Source organism: Cherax quadricarinatus, chromosome 30, assembly GCF_038502225.1.
Source record: "Cherax quadricarinatus isolate ZL_2023a chromosome 30, ASM3850222v1, whole genome shotgun sequence".
Classification (NCBI taxonomy): Eukaryota; Metazoa; Arthropoda; class Malacostraca; order Decapoda; family Parastacidae; genus Cherax; species Cherax quadricarinatus.
In genome coordinates, this window is record NC_091321.1 from 24,776,661 (window position 1) to 24,791,982 (window position 15,322).

The following is a 15,322-nucleotide window of genomic DNA, read 5'->3' on the forward strand; positions in this document are numbered from 1 at the left end:
CCATTTTCCACTTATCTGGCACTGTGCCAGTTTGTAGTGATTTGTTGAAAAAATTAGCCAAAGGTTTGCTAAGTTCCTTTTTACATTCCTTTAAAACCCTTGCAAACAATTCATCAGGGCCTGGGCATTTGTTAGGTTTTAATTTCTCTGTTTGTCTGAGGGCCATGTCACTGGTTACCCCAGTCGTGCATAGTTTATTATCGTCCTGTTCTACATTATTTATTATTTCTGGAATTTTGCTAGTATCTTCCTGAGTAAAAACTGAGAGGAAGTAAGTATTGAAAATTTCACACATTTCTTTGTCACTGTCAGTGATCTGACCTGATTTACTCTTAAATGGGCCTATTTTGTCCCTAATCTTACTTCTGTATACCTTTTTTTTATTTCTCTCTTTAATTGAATATATTGATTTCTTAACTGCCCATCCCCTCTTTTGATATGCCTATATATGCCTCTCTTTTGACAAGCGAGATGTTTTAATCTATTGTTCATTCATTTGGGATCATTTTTGTTAGATCTAATTATCCTACTCAGAACAGAAGTTGTGTGGGCAGCTAGGACTATGCTCTGAATAATGTCACATTGGCAACCAACACCACCAGCCTGACCCATAGTCAAGTCATCCCAATTTAGCCCACCCAGGTAATTTCTCATTGCCATGAAATCAGCCAAGCGGAAGTCTAGGATAGAGACTTGATTGCAGTTATCTGGGTAATTCCATGATATATTGAAGCTAAGTGATTTGTAATCACTTTCCCCAAGCTCATCATTAGCCTCAAGATTATTAATTAGTGATTCTTTGTTGGCAAGAACCAAGTCAAGCAGGTTGTTTCCTCTAGTTGGTTCTGTCACAAACTGTTTTAAAAAGTAATCCTGAATCGTATCAAGAAAGTAACTAAACTCAAGATTTCCTGTCACATTGTGCCAATCAATTTGTCTAAAGTTAAAATCTCCCATTAACACAACATTTTCATATCTAGATACCTTATGAATTTCATCCCATAGCAGCTTACTGCACTCTCTATCAAGGTTTGGGGGCCTATAAATCACACCCAAAATTAACTTTTCACGACCCTCGAGAAACTGTAGCCAAACAGATTCTGTGTCCAATGTTTCTAATTTTATATCTTGTCTAACATAACAATTTAAATTATCTCCGACAAACATCGCCACTCCACCCTTCCTACTGACCCTATCAGTGTGGAATAGTTTATAACCCTGTATGTTGCATTCAGAAGTCATTTCTCTATCTTTCAAGTTGAACCAGGTCTCTGTTATAGCAATAATATATATATTACCTGCACTTGCAAGTAATCATAGCTCGTCTATCTTATTTCTTAGACTCCTACTATTTGTATAGTAAACCTTAAGGGAGCTAGTCATTCATTGCCCTCTACCATCTCTACTTGCTAATCAATTACTTTGCCTTTACTAGCAACTTTAATTTGAATATTGTCTTCTAAACATATCCCTGAGGTATCTTGGTTATATCTGCTGTTTTCAACCCTAGTACTGCTACCTGATTGTTTCCCACAGACACCCATACCTCTATAATCTATCAGTTTAAAGTCCCAGACATGTCGCTAATAACCCCCTCAATCGAATTGGCTAATGCAACCACTCCAGCCCCAGAGAGATGAACCCCATCCCTTGCATACATATCACATTTGCCATAGAATATGTCCCAGTTATCAACGAATGGGATTGCAAGTTCCTTGCAGTACCTGTCTAGCCAGCAATTTATACCAATTGCCCTAGACATCCATTCATTGCCCACTTCCCTTCTAGGCAAGATGCTACATATGATTGGGATCCCTCCCTTAAACCTGACTACATCTATGGCTGACCTGTAGTTATCCAGCAGCTCCTGTCTCCTTCCCTTCCTGATGTCATTTCCACCAGCACTAAGACAGATAATGGGCTTGTTTCCATTGCCTGACATAATATTATCCAACCTGCTGACTATGTCACCAACACCAGCTCCTGAGAGGCACACCCTCTGTCTGACCTTTCTATCTCTTACAAAAAGCACGGTCCCTATATCTTACCTGAGAATCTCCAACAGTTAGAATATTCTTACCTTGATAAGCAGGGGAGTCAGTGGTACCTTTAACCTCACTAACCACTGAAGTACACTCGTCCTGGAGAACAGAGAATCAATTTCCTTCACATCTCTATTAACCTTCCTTATCTTCCTTCTTCCTGAATTGTGAACCACTTGCCGCTTAAAGAGGCTGCCACTCTCCAAATCACTGCTGGTAGCTTTTTCCTCCTTACCACCCACAACCATCTCACACTCACTCCCAAACTTTTCTAGACAAAGCTTCAGCCTCCCAATTTCCTACTGAAGAAGTAGAACCACCTCCTTCAACACTAATGTGAGATTCTAAAACTCTACAACAAGCCATGGTGCTAGGTAACACCCCACGCCAAATCCCAGACAGCTTAGGACAGGTATGACCACACATGACCACTGATCTCAGCGTACTGAAGGGAACCTCTAAACCAAGATATCTGTAAGATTTAACATAGCTGATGTTTTTACCCTACAAACAGATCAGTGGTGGGATGTCATTTGCTTGTCAATATCTTTGCTTTAGATGAAGATATGACAAGGCCTGATCAATTACAAATTACATGAACCTCATTAAGAATTATACTCACCTTATGCTCTGTTGTATGGATCAGGATCTGCAAAGTCAGATTGCAACTTGAGACTAATGATTGTCCACGTCACAGTACAGTGATCAGGATTAGGAAAAAAGTCCTCTTGTGGTAGAATAAAGTTATATCATTGATTTTAAAAGATGCAAAAATGAGTGATTTAAAAGAAAGCTTACTGAAAACTACAGAAATGAACTAGAATCTTGAATATTCCTTGGTATGTGTAACAGTAGGTGGTCACATACAGATAATGTTCATATTTCAATGCATATAATGCAGGGTTTGAAAATTGGTTGCAGAATGACAAGGCTCAAGTAATTATGCTTTGTCATTCATCTTAAGGTAATTATTGTAATGTGATAAATGATTTTGAAAACTAACTTGCTGAAGAATGAGACACTTATGCAACATATGGGAATCTTTATTGAGGAAATGTTTCCCCACACAGTGGCTTCATCAGTTCGGTTCATCAGTCTTAAAGATTGATGGACTGAACATATCGATTCCAGGCTGAGGGACACACTACCTCAAACTCCTCCTCTCTTTACCCCATTCTTCTTTGTATTGGACTGATGAAGCCACTGTGTGGCAAAACATTTCCTCAATAAAGATTCCTATATGTTGCATAAGTGTCTCATTTTCATTTATTGTAATGTAAACCTGGGGTCAGAAATAGTCTGGTTGCTGTGAGTGCTCCTGATTGTACAATTTTATAATGTTAGTTTGCATTGGTGAGATATATGAAAAATTAAAGTGTGTTCATTGCTGTCATGAAGAATGTCATTCATGTCAACCTTCCAGTTAGAGTATTCAAATACTGCACTCTTATACTTACTGTATGTCAAGGCAGGTATCAGCAGAAATTTGCCCATGCTAGTAGACTTTATACCAAGAAAGGTGCTAGTGATAGTATAATAAGTTTATACATTCAAGACTTGTAACCCCCTTAATAGTGGTACGTATTATATATATGTATGTGTGTGTGTGTGTGTGTGTGTGTGTGTGTGTGTGCGCGCGTGTGTGCGTGCGTGCGTATTCATCCGCATGCATATTTACATTTCTGGAATGGACCCCTAATCTTACTTGGTACTAATATTTGGTTTGCTACAAGATTGTAGTACAATACTGTAATTATAATGGCAGTGATCAGTTCAAGTTTATTTATAATAAATTTTGTTATTAAACATGCACAGATATTGTATATTATGATAAATTATTTTAGTACAGTATTTAATAATAAAGCTGCTGTTTTCCTTTTTTTTAGCACTATATATATATATATATTTTTTTTTTAAATGTTTGGCATCTGTTAATATTTTATTACTCTAACCATGACAAATATAGATTTGCCATTTCCTGAAGGTCAGTGGTGAGAAGCTGAAGAAGTGATGAAGGCTGCCGAAAAAACATTTAAGCCAAGAGACTCAGCCTTCTGTCACTTGTTTTTGTTTTTGTCAATTAAACTTCATTTTTTCTGACTTTGCAGGTTTACCACAAGAAGGAACAAGGGCTGAGTAGGTTTTGTGATGAGGAGTTTGAGGATCATCAGCCATTTCCCACACTGCAAAGAGCTCTCGAGTGTGTCCCGCTTACTTGTGGCTTTAATGTGGAAGTCAAATGGACGATGCAGCTGAGGGATGGCACATATGAACTCCAACATCCCTTTGAATTAAACCATTTCATGGATCTCATTATTAAGGTAAATTTCGGCATACAGAAAAAGTTTTGCTTTAACATGGACAGAAAGCAAGTGTGTTTGTGGTAGGTTTTGACTTGATATATTAGTTATACTTGTAGCAGTCTCAAACCAGGCCTCCTAAACTAGGAAGGAAATATTCCAGGAATAAAAACTGTTAAGAGACAGATAAAAGTAAAGTGTATAAAGAATGTAAGTAGAAGTTTTCAAGATTTACGTACCATCACACATGTTCACGAGACAATGAATAAAACAATCTTCTCAGTGCAGAACATTGAATTGAACCTATTTTTTACTTGTGTGACAGGACATTTGTAGCTTTCTAGATGGTTGCTGTCCCTATGGATGTGTAATGCAAGTATGGATGAGAGTATGAAAAGGTGAGACTTAGAGCAGAGGGTATACATAATATGTACTCACCTTGCTAGGTGCTTTAGTTTACCCTATTTGCTGGTACTATGCATGCCTCTTAATTCTGAGATTAAAACTCAGATGTCAACAGAAACCAGCTCATGGTCTTGAATAAGAAATTATTGTGACAAGTGTGCATGGAGAAGAACTTTAATGCAGTCAGAAAGCAAATTGTACAACATATGTGCTTGGAGAAAGATACTCAAGCACTATTAGAAAGCAGTTCCTCTTAAGCAATATTCTAGTCTTGGCTGATTAGATATTTGCATTAGTGAGCAGGTATGCCTAATAAAGTAGCCATTTTGTGTGTGTGCGTATGCGTGTGTGCGCACGCTCACCTAATTGTGGTTGCAGGGGTCGAGTCATGGCTCCTGGCCCCGCCTCTTCACTGGTCACTACTAGGTCCTCCCCCTGTTCCATGAGCTTTATCATATCTCATCTTAAAACTATGTATTGATCCTGCCTCTACTTGTCACTTTCCAGACTATTCCACTTCACGACAACTCTGTGACTGAAGAAATACTTCCTGACATCCGTTTGACTCTTCTGAATCTTCAACTTCCAATTGTGACCCCTTTTTGTGTCCCATCTCTGGTGCATCCTGGCTGTGTCTAGCTTGTCAATTCCCCGCAGTATTTTGTGTGTTGTTATCGTGTCTCCCATAACCCTCCTGTCCTCCAGTGTTGTCAGGTCAACTTCCCTTAACCTTTCTTTGTAGGACATTCCCCTTAGCTCTGGGACTAGTCTTGTTGCAAACATTTGCTCTTTTTCTAATTTCTTGATGTGCTTGACCAGGTGTGGGTTCCAAACTGGTGCTGCATGCTCCAATATGGGCCTGACATACACAGTGTACAGAGTCTTGAACAATTCCTTACTGAGGTATCAGAATGCTATTCTTAGGTTTGCCAGGTGCCCATATGCTGCAGCAGTTGTCTGGTTGATGTGCGCCTCAGGAGATGTGCTTGGTATTATACTCGCCCCAAGGTCCTTTTCCTTGAGTGAGGTTTGCAGTCTTTGGCCACCTAGCCTATACTCTGTCTGCAGTCTTCTTTACACTTCCCTGATCTTTATGACTGCATTTGGCAGGGTTAAATTCGAGGAGCCAGTCACTGGACCACGATTGCAGCCTGTCCAGGTCTCTTGGTAGTCCTGCCTGATCCTCATCCAATTTAATTCTCCTTATTAACTTCACATCATCTGCAAACAGGGACACTTCTGAGTCTGTCGCTTCTGTCATGTCATTCACATATACCAAAAACAGCATTGATCCTAGGACTGACCCCTGTGGAACCCATTGCCTCACAGGCGCCCATTCTGACACCTCGTCATGTACTATGACTCATTGTTGCCTCCCTGTCAGGAATTCTCTGATTCATTGCAGTGTCTTTCCTGTTATGCATGCCTGATCCTCTAGCTTTTGCACTAATCTCTTGTGAGGAACTGTGTTGAAGGCCTTCTTGCAGTAAGGGGTGGGTAACCCCTTACTCTCATGTTTTACTTCCATCACCTTGTCATAAAACTCCAGTATGTTTGTGACACAGGATTTCCCTTCCCTGAAATTGTACTGGTTGTCGTTTATAAGCTTGTTCTTTTCTAGGTGCTCCACCACTCTCCTGGTTATCTTCTCCATGACTTTGCATACTATACACATCAGTGACACTGGTCTGTAGTTTAATGCCTTGTGTTTGTCTCCTTTCCTAAAAATTGGGACTACATTTGCTGTTTTCCATACCTCAGGTAGTTTCCCAGTTTCAGTGGATATGTTGAAGATTGTTGTTAGTGGCACACACAGCATCTCTGCTCCCTCTATAAGGACCCAAGGAGGGGTGTTGTCCGGTCCCACCGCCTTCAAGGTAACAAGTTCACTTAGCAGCCTCTTCATCTCCTCCTCGGATGTGTGTATTTCATCCAGCACTTGTCGGTATATTCCTTGTTGGTGCACCCCCCTATTCTGACTACAAGAGTCCTTTCTGTCTCCACTATCAGTAGTTCTTTAAATCTCATGTTCAGCTCCTCACATAATTTTTGGTCATTTCTTGTGAACTCTCGGCCATCCTTCCTCAACCTGATTACCTGGTCTTTGACTGTTGTTTTCCTCCTGATGTGGCTGTACAACAGCTTCTGGTTTGACTTTAGTTTCGATGCTATCTCATTTTTGTTTTGCTGCTGGGCCTCCCTCCTTATCTATGCATACTCGTTTCTGGCTCTTCAACTAATCTTTCTATTTTCCTGGGCCCTCTGTCTTCTGTACTTTTTCCATTCTCTAGCACACAGTTTTTTGCTCCACTACACTTTTGGGTGCACAAGGGCTCATTCTGGTCTTCAGATTATTTATATTTTCATTAGGAACAAACCTCCTCTGCCTCCTTGCATTTTCTCATCACGTAGTCCATCATTTTGTTTACTGATTTTCCTACCAATTCTCTTTCCCACTGAACCTCTTGCAGGTAGTTCCTCATGCCTGTTGAGTCCCCTCTTTTGTAGTTTGGCTTCTCCCATCCTCCTCCTGCTACCCTCTCCACCTGTAACTCTAGTATGTATTCAAACCTCAGAACCACGTGATCACTAGCTCCGAGGGGCCTTTCGTACATGATGTCCGAACTACTCAAGGTGAATACGAGGTCTAGTCTTGCTGGTTCATCCTTACCTCTCTTTCTGGTAGTGTCCTTAACATGTTGATGCATGGGGTTTTCCAGTACCACATCCATCATCTTGGCTCTCCATGTTTTGGGACCCCTATGTGGCTCCAGTTTTTCCCAGTCAATCTCTTTGTGATTGAAATCACCCGTAACTAGTAATTTTGCTCTACCCGTGTGAGCTCTTCTGGCCACCTCAGCTAGTGTGTCCACCATTGCTCTGTTGCTCTCTTCATATTCTTCTCTTGTGTGTTCTAACCTAGTTGTGGTTGCAGGGGTCGAGTCACAGCTCCTGGCCCCGCCTCTTCACTGGGTGCTACTAGGTCACACTCCCTGTTCCATGAGCTTTATCATACCTCTTCTTAAATCTATGTATGGATCCAGCCTCTACTACATCACTTTCCAGACTATTCCAATTCCTGACAGTTCTGTTTCTGAAGTACTTCCTAACATCCCTGTGACTCATCTGAGTCTTCAACTTCCAATTATGACCCCTTGTTGCTATGTCCCATCTCTGGAACATCCTGTCTCTGTCCACCTTGTCAATTCCTTTTAGTATTTTATATGTCGTTATATCCTGCCTATCTCTCCTGTCCTCCAGTCTTGTCAGGTCAATTTCCCTTAACCTGTCCTCGTAGGACATGCCCCTTAGCTCCAGGATTAGTCTCGTTACAAACCTTTGCACTTTCTCAAATTTCCTTACATGTTTGGCTAGGTGTGGGTTCCAAACTGGTGCTGCATACTCCACTATGGGCTTGACATACACGGTGTACAGGGTCCTGAACAATTCCTTACTGAGATGTCGGACTGCTACTCTTAGGTTTCCTAGGTGCCCATTTGCTTCAGCAGTTATTTGGTTGATGTGGACCTCAGGAAATGTGCTCAGTATTATACTCACCCAAAGATCCTTTTCCTTGAGTGAGGTTTATAGTCTCTCACCCCCTAGACTGTACTCCATTTGCAGTCTTCTTTGCCCTTCCCCAATTTTCATGACTTTGCACTTGGTGAGGTTGATCTCCAGGCATCAGCTTCTGGACCAGGCCTGCAGCCTGTCCAGATTCCTTTGTAGTCCTGCCTGGTCGTCCTCCGATTGAATTCTCCTCATTAACTTCACATCATCTGCAAACAGAGACACTTCTGGGTCTGTTCCTTCCATTATGTCAATCACATATGCCAGAAACAGCACCAGTCCTAAGACTGACCCCTGTGGAACCCCGCTTAGCACAGGTGCCAACTGACACCTCATCATGTTCAGTGACTCTGCTGCCTTTCTGCCAGGTATTCTCTTGATTCATTGCAGTGCCTTCCCTGGTCCTCCAGCTTTTGCATTAATCTCTTGTGTAGTACCATGTCAAAAGCTTACTTATAGTCCTAGAAAACACAATCTATCCACCCCCGTCTCACTGCTGTCACCCTGTCATAGAATTCCACTAGGTTTGTGACACGTGATTTCCTATCCCTGAAACCTTGCTGGTTGTCATTGATAAGCTCATTCCTTTCTAGGTGCTCCACCACTCTTCTGATAATCTTCTCCATGACTTGGCATACTACATGTGTCAGTGAAACTGGTCTGTAGTTAAATGCTTCATGTCTGTCTCCTTTTTTAAAAATTTGGACTACATTTGCTGTTTTTCATACCTCAGGTAGTCACCCTGTTTTGATAGATGTGTTGAAGATTGTTGTTAATGGTACACAGAGCGCCTCTGCTCCCTCTCTCAGGACTCGTGGAGAGATGTTATCCAGCCCCATCGCCTTCGAGGTATTTAACTCACCTAGCAGCCTCTTCACCTCCTCCTCAGTTGTATGCATTGTGTCTAACACTTGGTGGTGTACCCCACCACTCCTTCTTTCTGGAGTCTGTTCTGTCTCCTCTGTGAATGCTTCTTTGAATTTCATGTTGAGTTCCTCACATATCACTGAGTCATTTCTTGTGAACTCCCCTCCTTCCTTCCTCAGCCTGATTACCTGGCCCTTGACTGTTGTTTTCCTCCTGATGTGGCTATACAACAGCTTCGGATCAGATTTGGCTTCCACTGCTGTGTCATTTTCATATTGTCGTTATGCCTCCCTCCTTACCTGAGCATATTCATTTCTGGCTCTACGACTGCTCTCCTTATTCTCCTGGGTCCTTTGCCTTCTATACTTCTTCCATTCTCAAGCACACTTGGTTTTGGCCCCTCTACCCCTTTGGGTGAACCAAGGGCTTGTCCTGGCATTTTTGTTATTTCTGTTACCCTTGGGTACAAATTTCTCCTCTGCTTCCTTGCATGTTGTTGTCACATATTCCATCATCTCATTTACTGATCACCCTGACAGTTCTTTGTCCCACTGAACTTTGTGCAGGAAATTCCTCATGCATGTGTAGTCCCCTCCCTTGTAGTTTGGCTACATTTGTCATGCCCTTCCCACTTACATCTCCACTTGTAATTCTACTATGTATCGAAGCTCAGAACCACATGGTCACTGGCCCCTAGGGGGCCAGTGGCAAAACCTCTTGCTTCACACAGTGAGGGTCCAGGTTTGATTCCTTGCAAAGGGGTGGAAACATTGGACGTGTTTCCTTACACTGGTTGTCTGTGTTCACCCATCAGTAAAATGGGTACCTTTTTGTTAGTCAAATGTTGTGGGTCACATCCTGGGACAAAGCTGACCTAATTTGCCCAAAATGCTCTGCATAACAAGGGACTTTCTATATAGTGTATGTCATTGATGTCAGCTAGTCATGTATACCTTGTATATTATTACTCAAGGTGACTACTAGGTCCAGTCTTGCTGGTTTGTCCTCTCTTCTCTTTGGTAGTGTCCCTTACGTGTTGGTACATGAAGTTTTCCTGTACCACCTCCATCATCTTAGCCCTCCACATTTCTGGGCCTCCATGTGGCTCCAGGTTTTCCCAGTCAATTTCTTTGTGATTGAGGTCACCCACAACCAGTAAGTTTGCCCTACTCACATGAGCCCTTCTGGACAGTTTAGCCAGCGTGTCAACCATCACTCTGTTACTCTCATCACATTCTTGCCTTGGCCTCCTGCTATTCTGTGGTGGGTTATACATCACTGCAATTACCAACTTGGGACCTCCAGACTGAATCGTTCCTATTATGTAGTCTCTTGCTTCTCAACCTCCTCTCTCCAGCTCCTCAAAATCCCATTGGTTTTTGATGAATAGTGCCACTCCTCCACCCCATCTCTGTCTTTCCTCAGGATCTGATAACCCATTGGAAAGATGGCATCTATTATCATTCCTGTGAGCTTGGTTTCTGTGACAGCTATGATGTCTGGTGATGCCTCTTTGACTCTTTTATGCCACTCCTCCCACTTGTTCGTTATTCCATCAGCATTAGTGTACCATACCTTCAGTTTCCTCTCACTGTGTTCTGGGGGGGTTGTGGAGGTTGGGGGAGTGGAAGACCTGGCAGGATGCTGTGGGATTCTACTGCATAGTGTGGGGTGGGGGCTGTGAGTGTGGATTGTGGTTTGTATTGGGATAGTGTGTCTGGCTGAGGGGTTTTGAGAATGGTTTTGTGTGTGTGTGTGTGTGTGCACTCTGGTTGTCTTCTGCCACCTCTATCCTCATCTCTCCTTGTAGCCCCTTTCGTTTCTGTGTCCTCTCTCTCGGTTGCTGTTGTTCTGTTCTCGTTCTGTTACAGTCTAGGAACATTCTCTTGTATGTTGTTTCCCTCAGCCATGGTTTCTCTTGCAGGATCCTGTTCCACATAGTTTCTGTCTTGAAAATCAGTTTGACCGGCCGATTTCTCCCCTTAGAGTACCTCATATTTTGTGTGTATCTGGGTGTGGGGGGGTTCAGATAGATTTTTAACCCTGATGTCCATTGAGTTTATACAGATTATGGTAGTCACTATAGCTTCTCCATTCATTTCCCTACAGTCCGAGCACAATTAACTAGTACTGTATGGGAATCCTCCTTCATGTTGTTTTTATGTGATTTATTGTCAAAGCGTTTCTCTCACCAGATGATTTTGGAGCACTCTGGCAAGAGAAAAATAGTTTTCTCTTGTTTTCACCCAGACATCTGCACAATGCTTCGCCTCAAGCAGAATCGCTACCCTGTTATGTTCCTTACTCAGGGGATATCGGAAGTGTGGCCACCTTATGAGGACCAACGCACATCTTCCATCCCTCATGCAATTTTGTATGCTGTCAATGCTGACATTTTGGTGAGTATTGCCATCCTTCTCACTTTACTTGCTCCTTCTCTTCCTCCCATTTGTATACTGTTAGTGCTTACATATTTTTTTTACTTATGCTTTAATTGATGTCTAGTAAGACTTAAGGTACTCAGACGGGGTGAAGGATATAATGAACTTACATTACACTGGCAACAAGTGGTGCTTAGGAATAAGGTGAAATTTGAATGGCTGATTGTGAGCCTTCCACAGCTTTGTTGGTATCTAATAGCTCATGTCACTTGGCCAACCAGTATGTGTTTGTACTTTCACTGCCTCCTTCACAGTTCGTAATTTCCTGGTACTGTGAAACTTCAACTTGCACATTACAGTACTTATCCAGGATGGTTTATGCAGTAGATGTCATTCATATGATGTTTGGCAACATTACATGACCTTCTTCAAGATGCCAAAACATTTTCATTGTAGTGTCCTGAGATAGGCACTTCCTCTGATGTTCAGTATATGTAGTTGAATATGCTGTATTATGATATTCCTATTCCTCTTCTACCCTCTGTCCCTGTCTTTCCTCTGCCTCCTATGTAGAATTTCTCTTGCCCTAACTCTGTGATAATGAAGATCTCTTCAGAAATTCTGTCTTCTGTGTATTGGTTAGGCTGTCTTGTGAGATAAAAATTCCCAAGTGATAGCAACTCCAGCAATGCTGGAATGAAACTTTTGAAGCACCTGCAGCTGATGAACGATTGAAGGAATCTTGACACTTGCATCGTTACCCTATTTAAGTCTCCTAGGTCAGGCTGATAAATTTCAACACCTTGTAACATTCCATCCTGCATGATGGAATGTGACAGGGAAACATAGTTAGCTTTGAATAGGGTAGCACAATAGTGCTGATTTATCTAGTTTATGTTTAATTAAAAAAAAAATCCTTTGCACAACTCCCATCTTGACCAGTTGATGGTTTTTTAGTGCTCACAGATTTACATAGCTGACTCTTAACTACATATCTGAATTGTCTCTATTAGCTTCAATTTGTATGATCTCTGTATAAAGGGACTGATATCATGTTTAGTGGATGAGGAGTAAGTACTCATCATCACAAGCTTTGGCTGGACCAGTCAGTCAGCTGGAAAATAGCAAGCTTACACCTTTCTCAAAATATTACTTCCATGTTTATAATATAACAAGAGGTAGCAGCTGGCAGGACACTTCACTATACATCTTTCTCATTTTTTAAGCCAAATAAACTAGGGCTGTTTTAAAGTATCATTATTGGCTTAAATTTGAGTATCTGTATTAGTGGTATCAGCTGATTTTGATGATATTGGTTACTTTTGCTGATATCAGTAACTGCAAGAGGTTTGGTATCATCCTATCACTAAAATAAGCACCATTTTTCTTTACCTAGCATGGTGTAGAGATTCTTCACACCTAGAGTCTAGAGCAGGAATTCTCAACTTTTCCTCCATCATTAACTCCCTTGGCTTGATGTATTTCTCCATTTACCCCCTTCCATAAAAAAAAATTATCATCATTATAAAGGGACAGAAAAACAAGAAGGTCAGAAAAAAAATAAATTATTCAAGTTTTGCACAAAAATATTTACCCCTTGCCATGTAATTTTTTACCTCCAAGGGATAAATTTACCCCTGGTTGAGAATCATTGGTCGAGAGTATAGAATATATTGCAAGTTAGGGCAATTAACTGATATCTTGGCAGAACCTGAATGAGGATGTACACTGTACCTCTACTACAGTTTTCTTTTTTAAACACTTATTCACCCTGTTATCACTCGCCAAACTCATTCAGGAAATGTAGAAATCCAGCTCAAGTAGATAAATCACTGTGAAAAAACAGGAATGCATAATTAAGTGCAATTATGGTAATGTACAGTGGACCCCCGGTTAACGAACTTTTTCATTCCAGTAGTATGTTCAGGTGCCAGTACTGACCGAATTTTTTCCCATAAGGAATATTGTGAAGTAGATTAGTCCATTTCAGACCCCCAAACATACACGTACAAACGCACTTACATAAATACACTTACATAATTGGTCGCATTTGGAGGTGATCGTTAAGCGGGGGTCCACTGTACTCCGTATATGTGCTGGAATACTAACCTTCAGGGTTAATAATCTGAATAGTCTTCTGGTGAATTTTCACAGATTCTTGTTATTGAGACACTAAATATTCTCTGCAAACTTTTAATACTAATACTTGTGGGTTTTTTTTTTTTATAAATTAAGTATTCATAAGTCATAAAAAATTACTAGTTACTGTAAACAGTGCTGTCTTGTAACCATGACATGCTGACACTTAGCAACAACAATGAGAGGCTGTGGCCACTGCTAGCAGATTTGAGGAAATCCCACATTTCACATGTTGCTTAATATTTCAGTTACTGTGAGTATTATCAAGGTTTTTTTTTCGCATTCTGCAAAATTTTGGATACACTTGTTTAATCACATTTACACAAAATGATACTATGTAATGTGGCTTCTGTAAGTGGATTTGCTGTATCTCTTGATGTGTAAATACCAAGAACGGCAGTGTATACATATAAAGGGTGTATAACTAAGGACATATGCACTTACTTTAATACCTATATTTAGGATTAAAGTATTGTAGACATGTGCACAGCTGACATGAAGCTTGAAATGACTCTCGTGTAGTAATAGGCCTCATAAATTTAACCCTTTGAGGGTCCGTCCCATAGATCTACGGCTTTACGTTCAGGGTCCAAACCGTAGATCTACGTCATGAGCTCAGCTCACTCTGATAAACTGTGAGTGGTACATTTGGGCCTAGATATGAGAGAATACATCTATGTGGTATGTGTGCACCACATAAAACAGATCCTGCAGCACGCTGTGTATAATGAGAGAAAAAAACTGAAATCATGATTTTTCGATTAAAACAGCGACTTTGCAGTGTTTTTTCGTATGTTTTTTATAGTTCTATTTGCGATTTCTTGGTCTCATTTGATAGAATGGAAGACATATTACAGAAATAGAGATGATTTTGATTGGTTTTAGCACTGGAAATGGCTTGAAACTGAGCTCAAGGTAGCAGAAATGTTAAATTTTTGCCGATATTCAAGAGTAAACAAACGACCTCACACGTCTAATACACGCCAGCTGGTGGGTCTAATATGCATTCACAAATATGGTGATGATATTTATACAATTATTACAGTATTGCATAACAGTAAATCTTCTATTTTTTGGTGTGAATAAAAATTCATTATGTGAATAAAAAATCAAAATGGAATTTATTTGTAAAGCCTCAAAACGTAACTAATGAACAGAAAAAATGTTAGTTTAGTTCCAGGAATACCTACATTGTTTATTCTGGACCCTATTTTGAAATTGGAATATTTTGAACTTTGTGTTAAATTGGCCAAATTAACAATTTCCGATCACTTTAATTTGTAGTTGAAACAGTTGACTTGGCGATTTCTTGTGCTCAATCGATAGAATAGAAGTAATACTAGTGAAATAGCTAAGAATTTGGTTGACTGGAATAATGTAATTGGCCTAAAATGGGAGTCAAAGTCGGCAAAATCGCCGATTCGTAAATATCGCTGACACATCAAAATTCGCAAGAGCATAATTTCGTCAGTTTTCCATCAAATTTCGTACTTTTTGTTTTATTACCTTCACAAAAAGATTCTCTACTATTTCATAAGAAAAAATAACAAATTTTCTTTTTGAAAATTCTTGGACACTGGGGCACCCACTTCAGATTTGAGCCTTGGACCCTGAAGGG

At 40.6% G+C, this 15,322-nt stretch overlaps 1 protein-coding gene across 5 annotated transcripts in view; it reads left to right on the plus strand.

Moving 5' to 3' along the window:
- The window catches only part of LOC128692714 (glycerophosphocholine phosphodiesterase GPCPD1), a 237,459-nt gene that overhangs the window by 205,679 nt on the left and 16,458 nt on the right, over nucleotides 1-15,322 (plus strand). For all 5 annotated transcript variants that reach the window (XM_070090010.1, XM_070090014.1, XM_070090012.1 and 2 more), the window contains 2 exons: nucleotides 4,151-4,363; nucleotides 11,380-11,583. In XM_070090010.1, coding sequence (XP_069946111.1) covers nucleotides 4,151-4,363; nucleotides 11,380-11,583 — 417 coding nt within the window. The remainder of the gene's footprint in view (nucleotides 1-4,150; nucleotides 4,364-11,379; nucleotides 11,584-15,322) is intronic.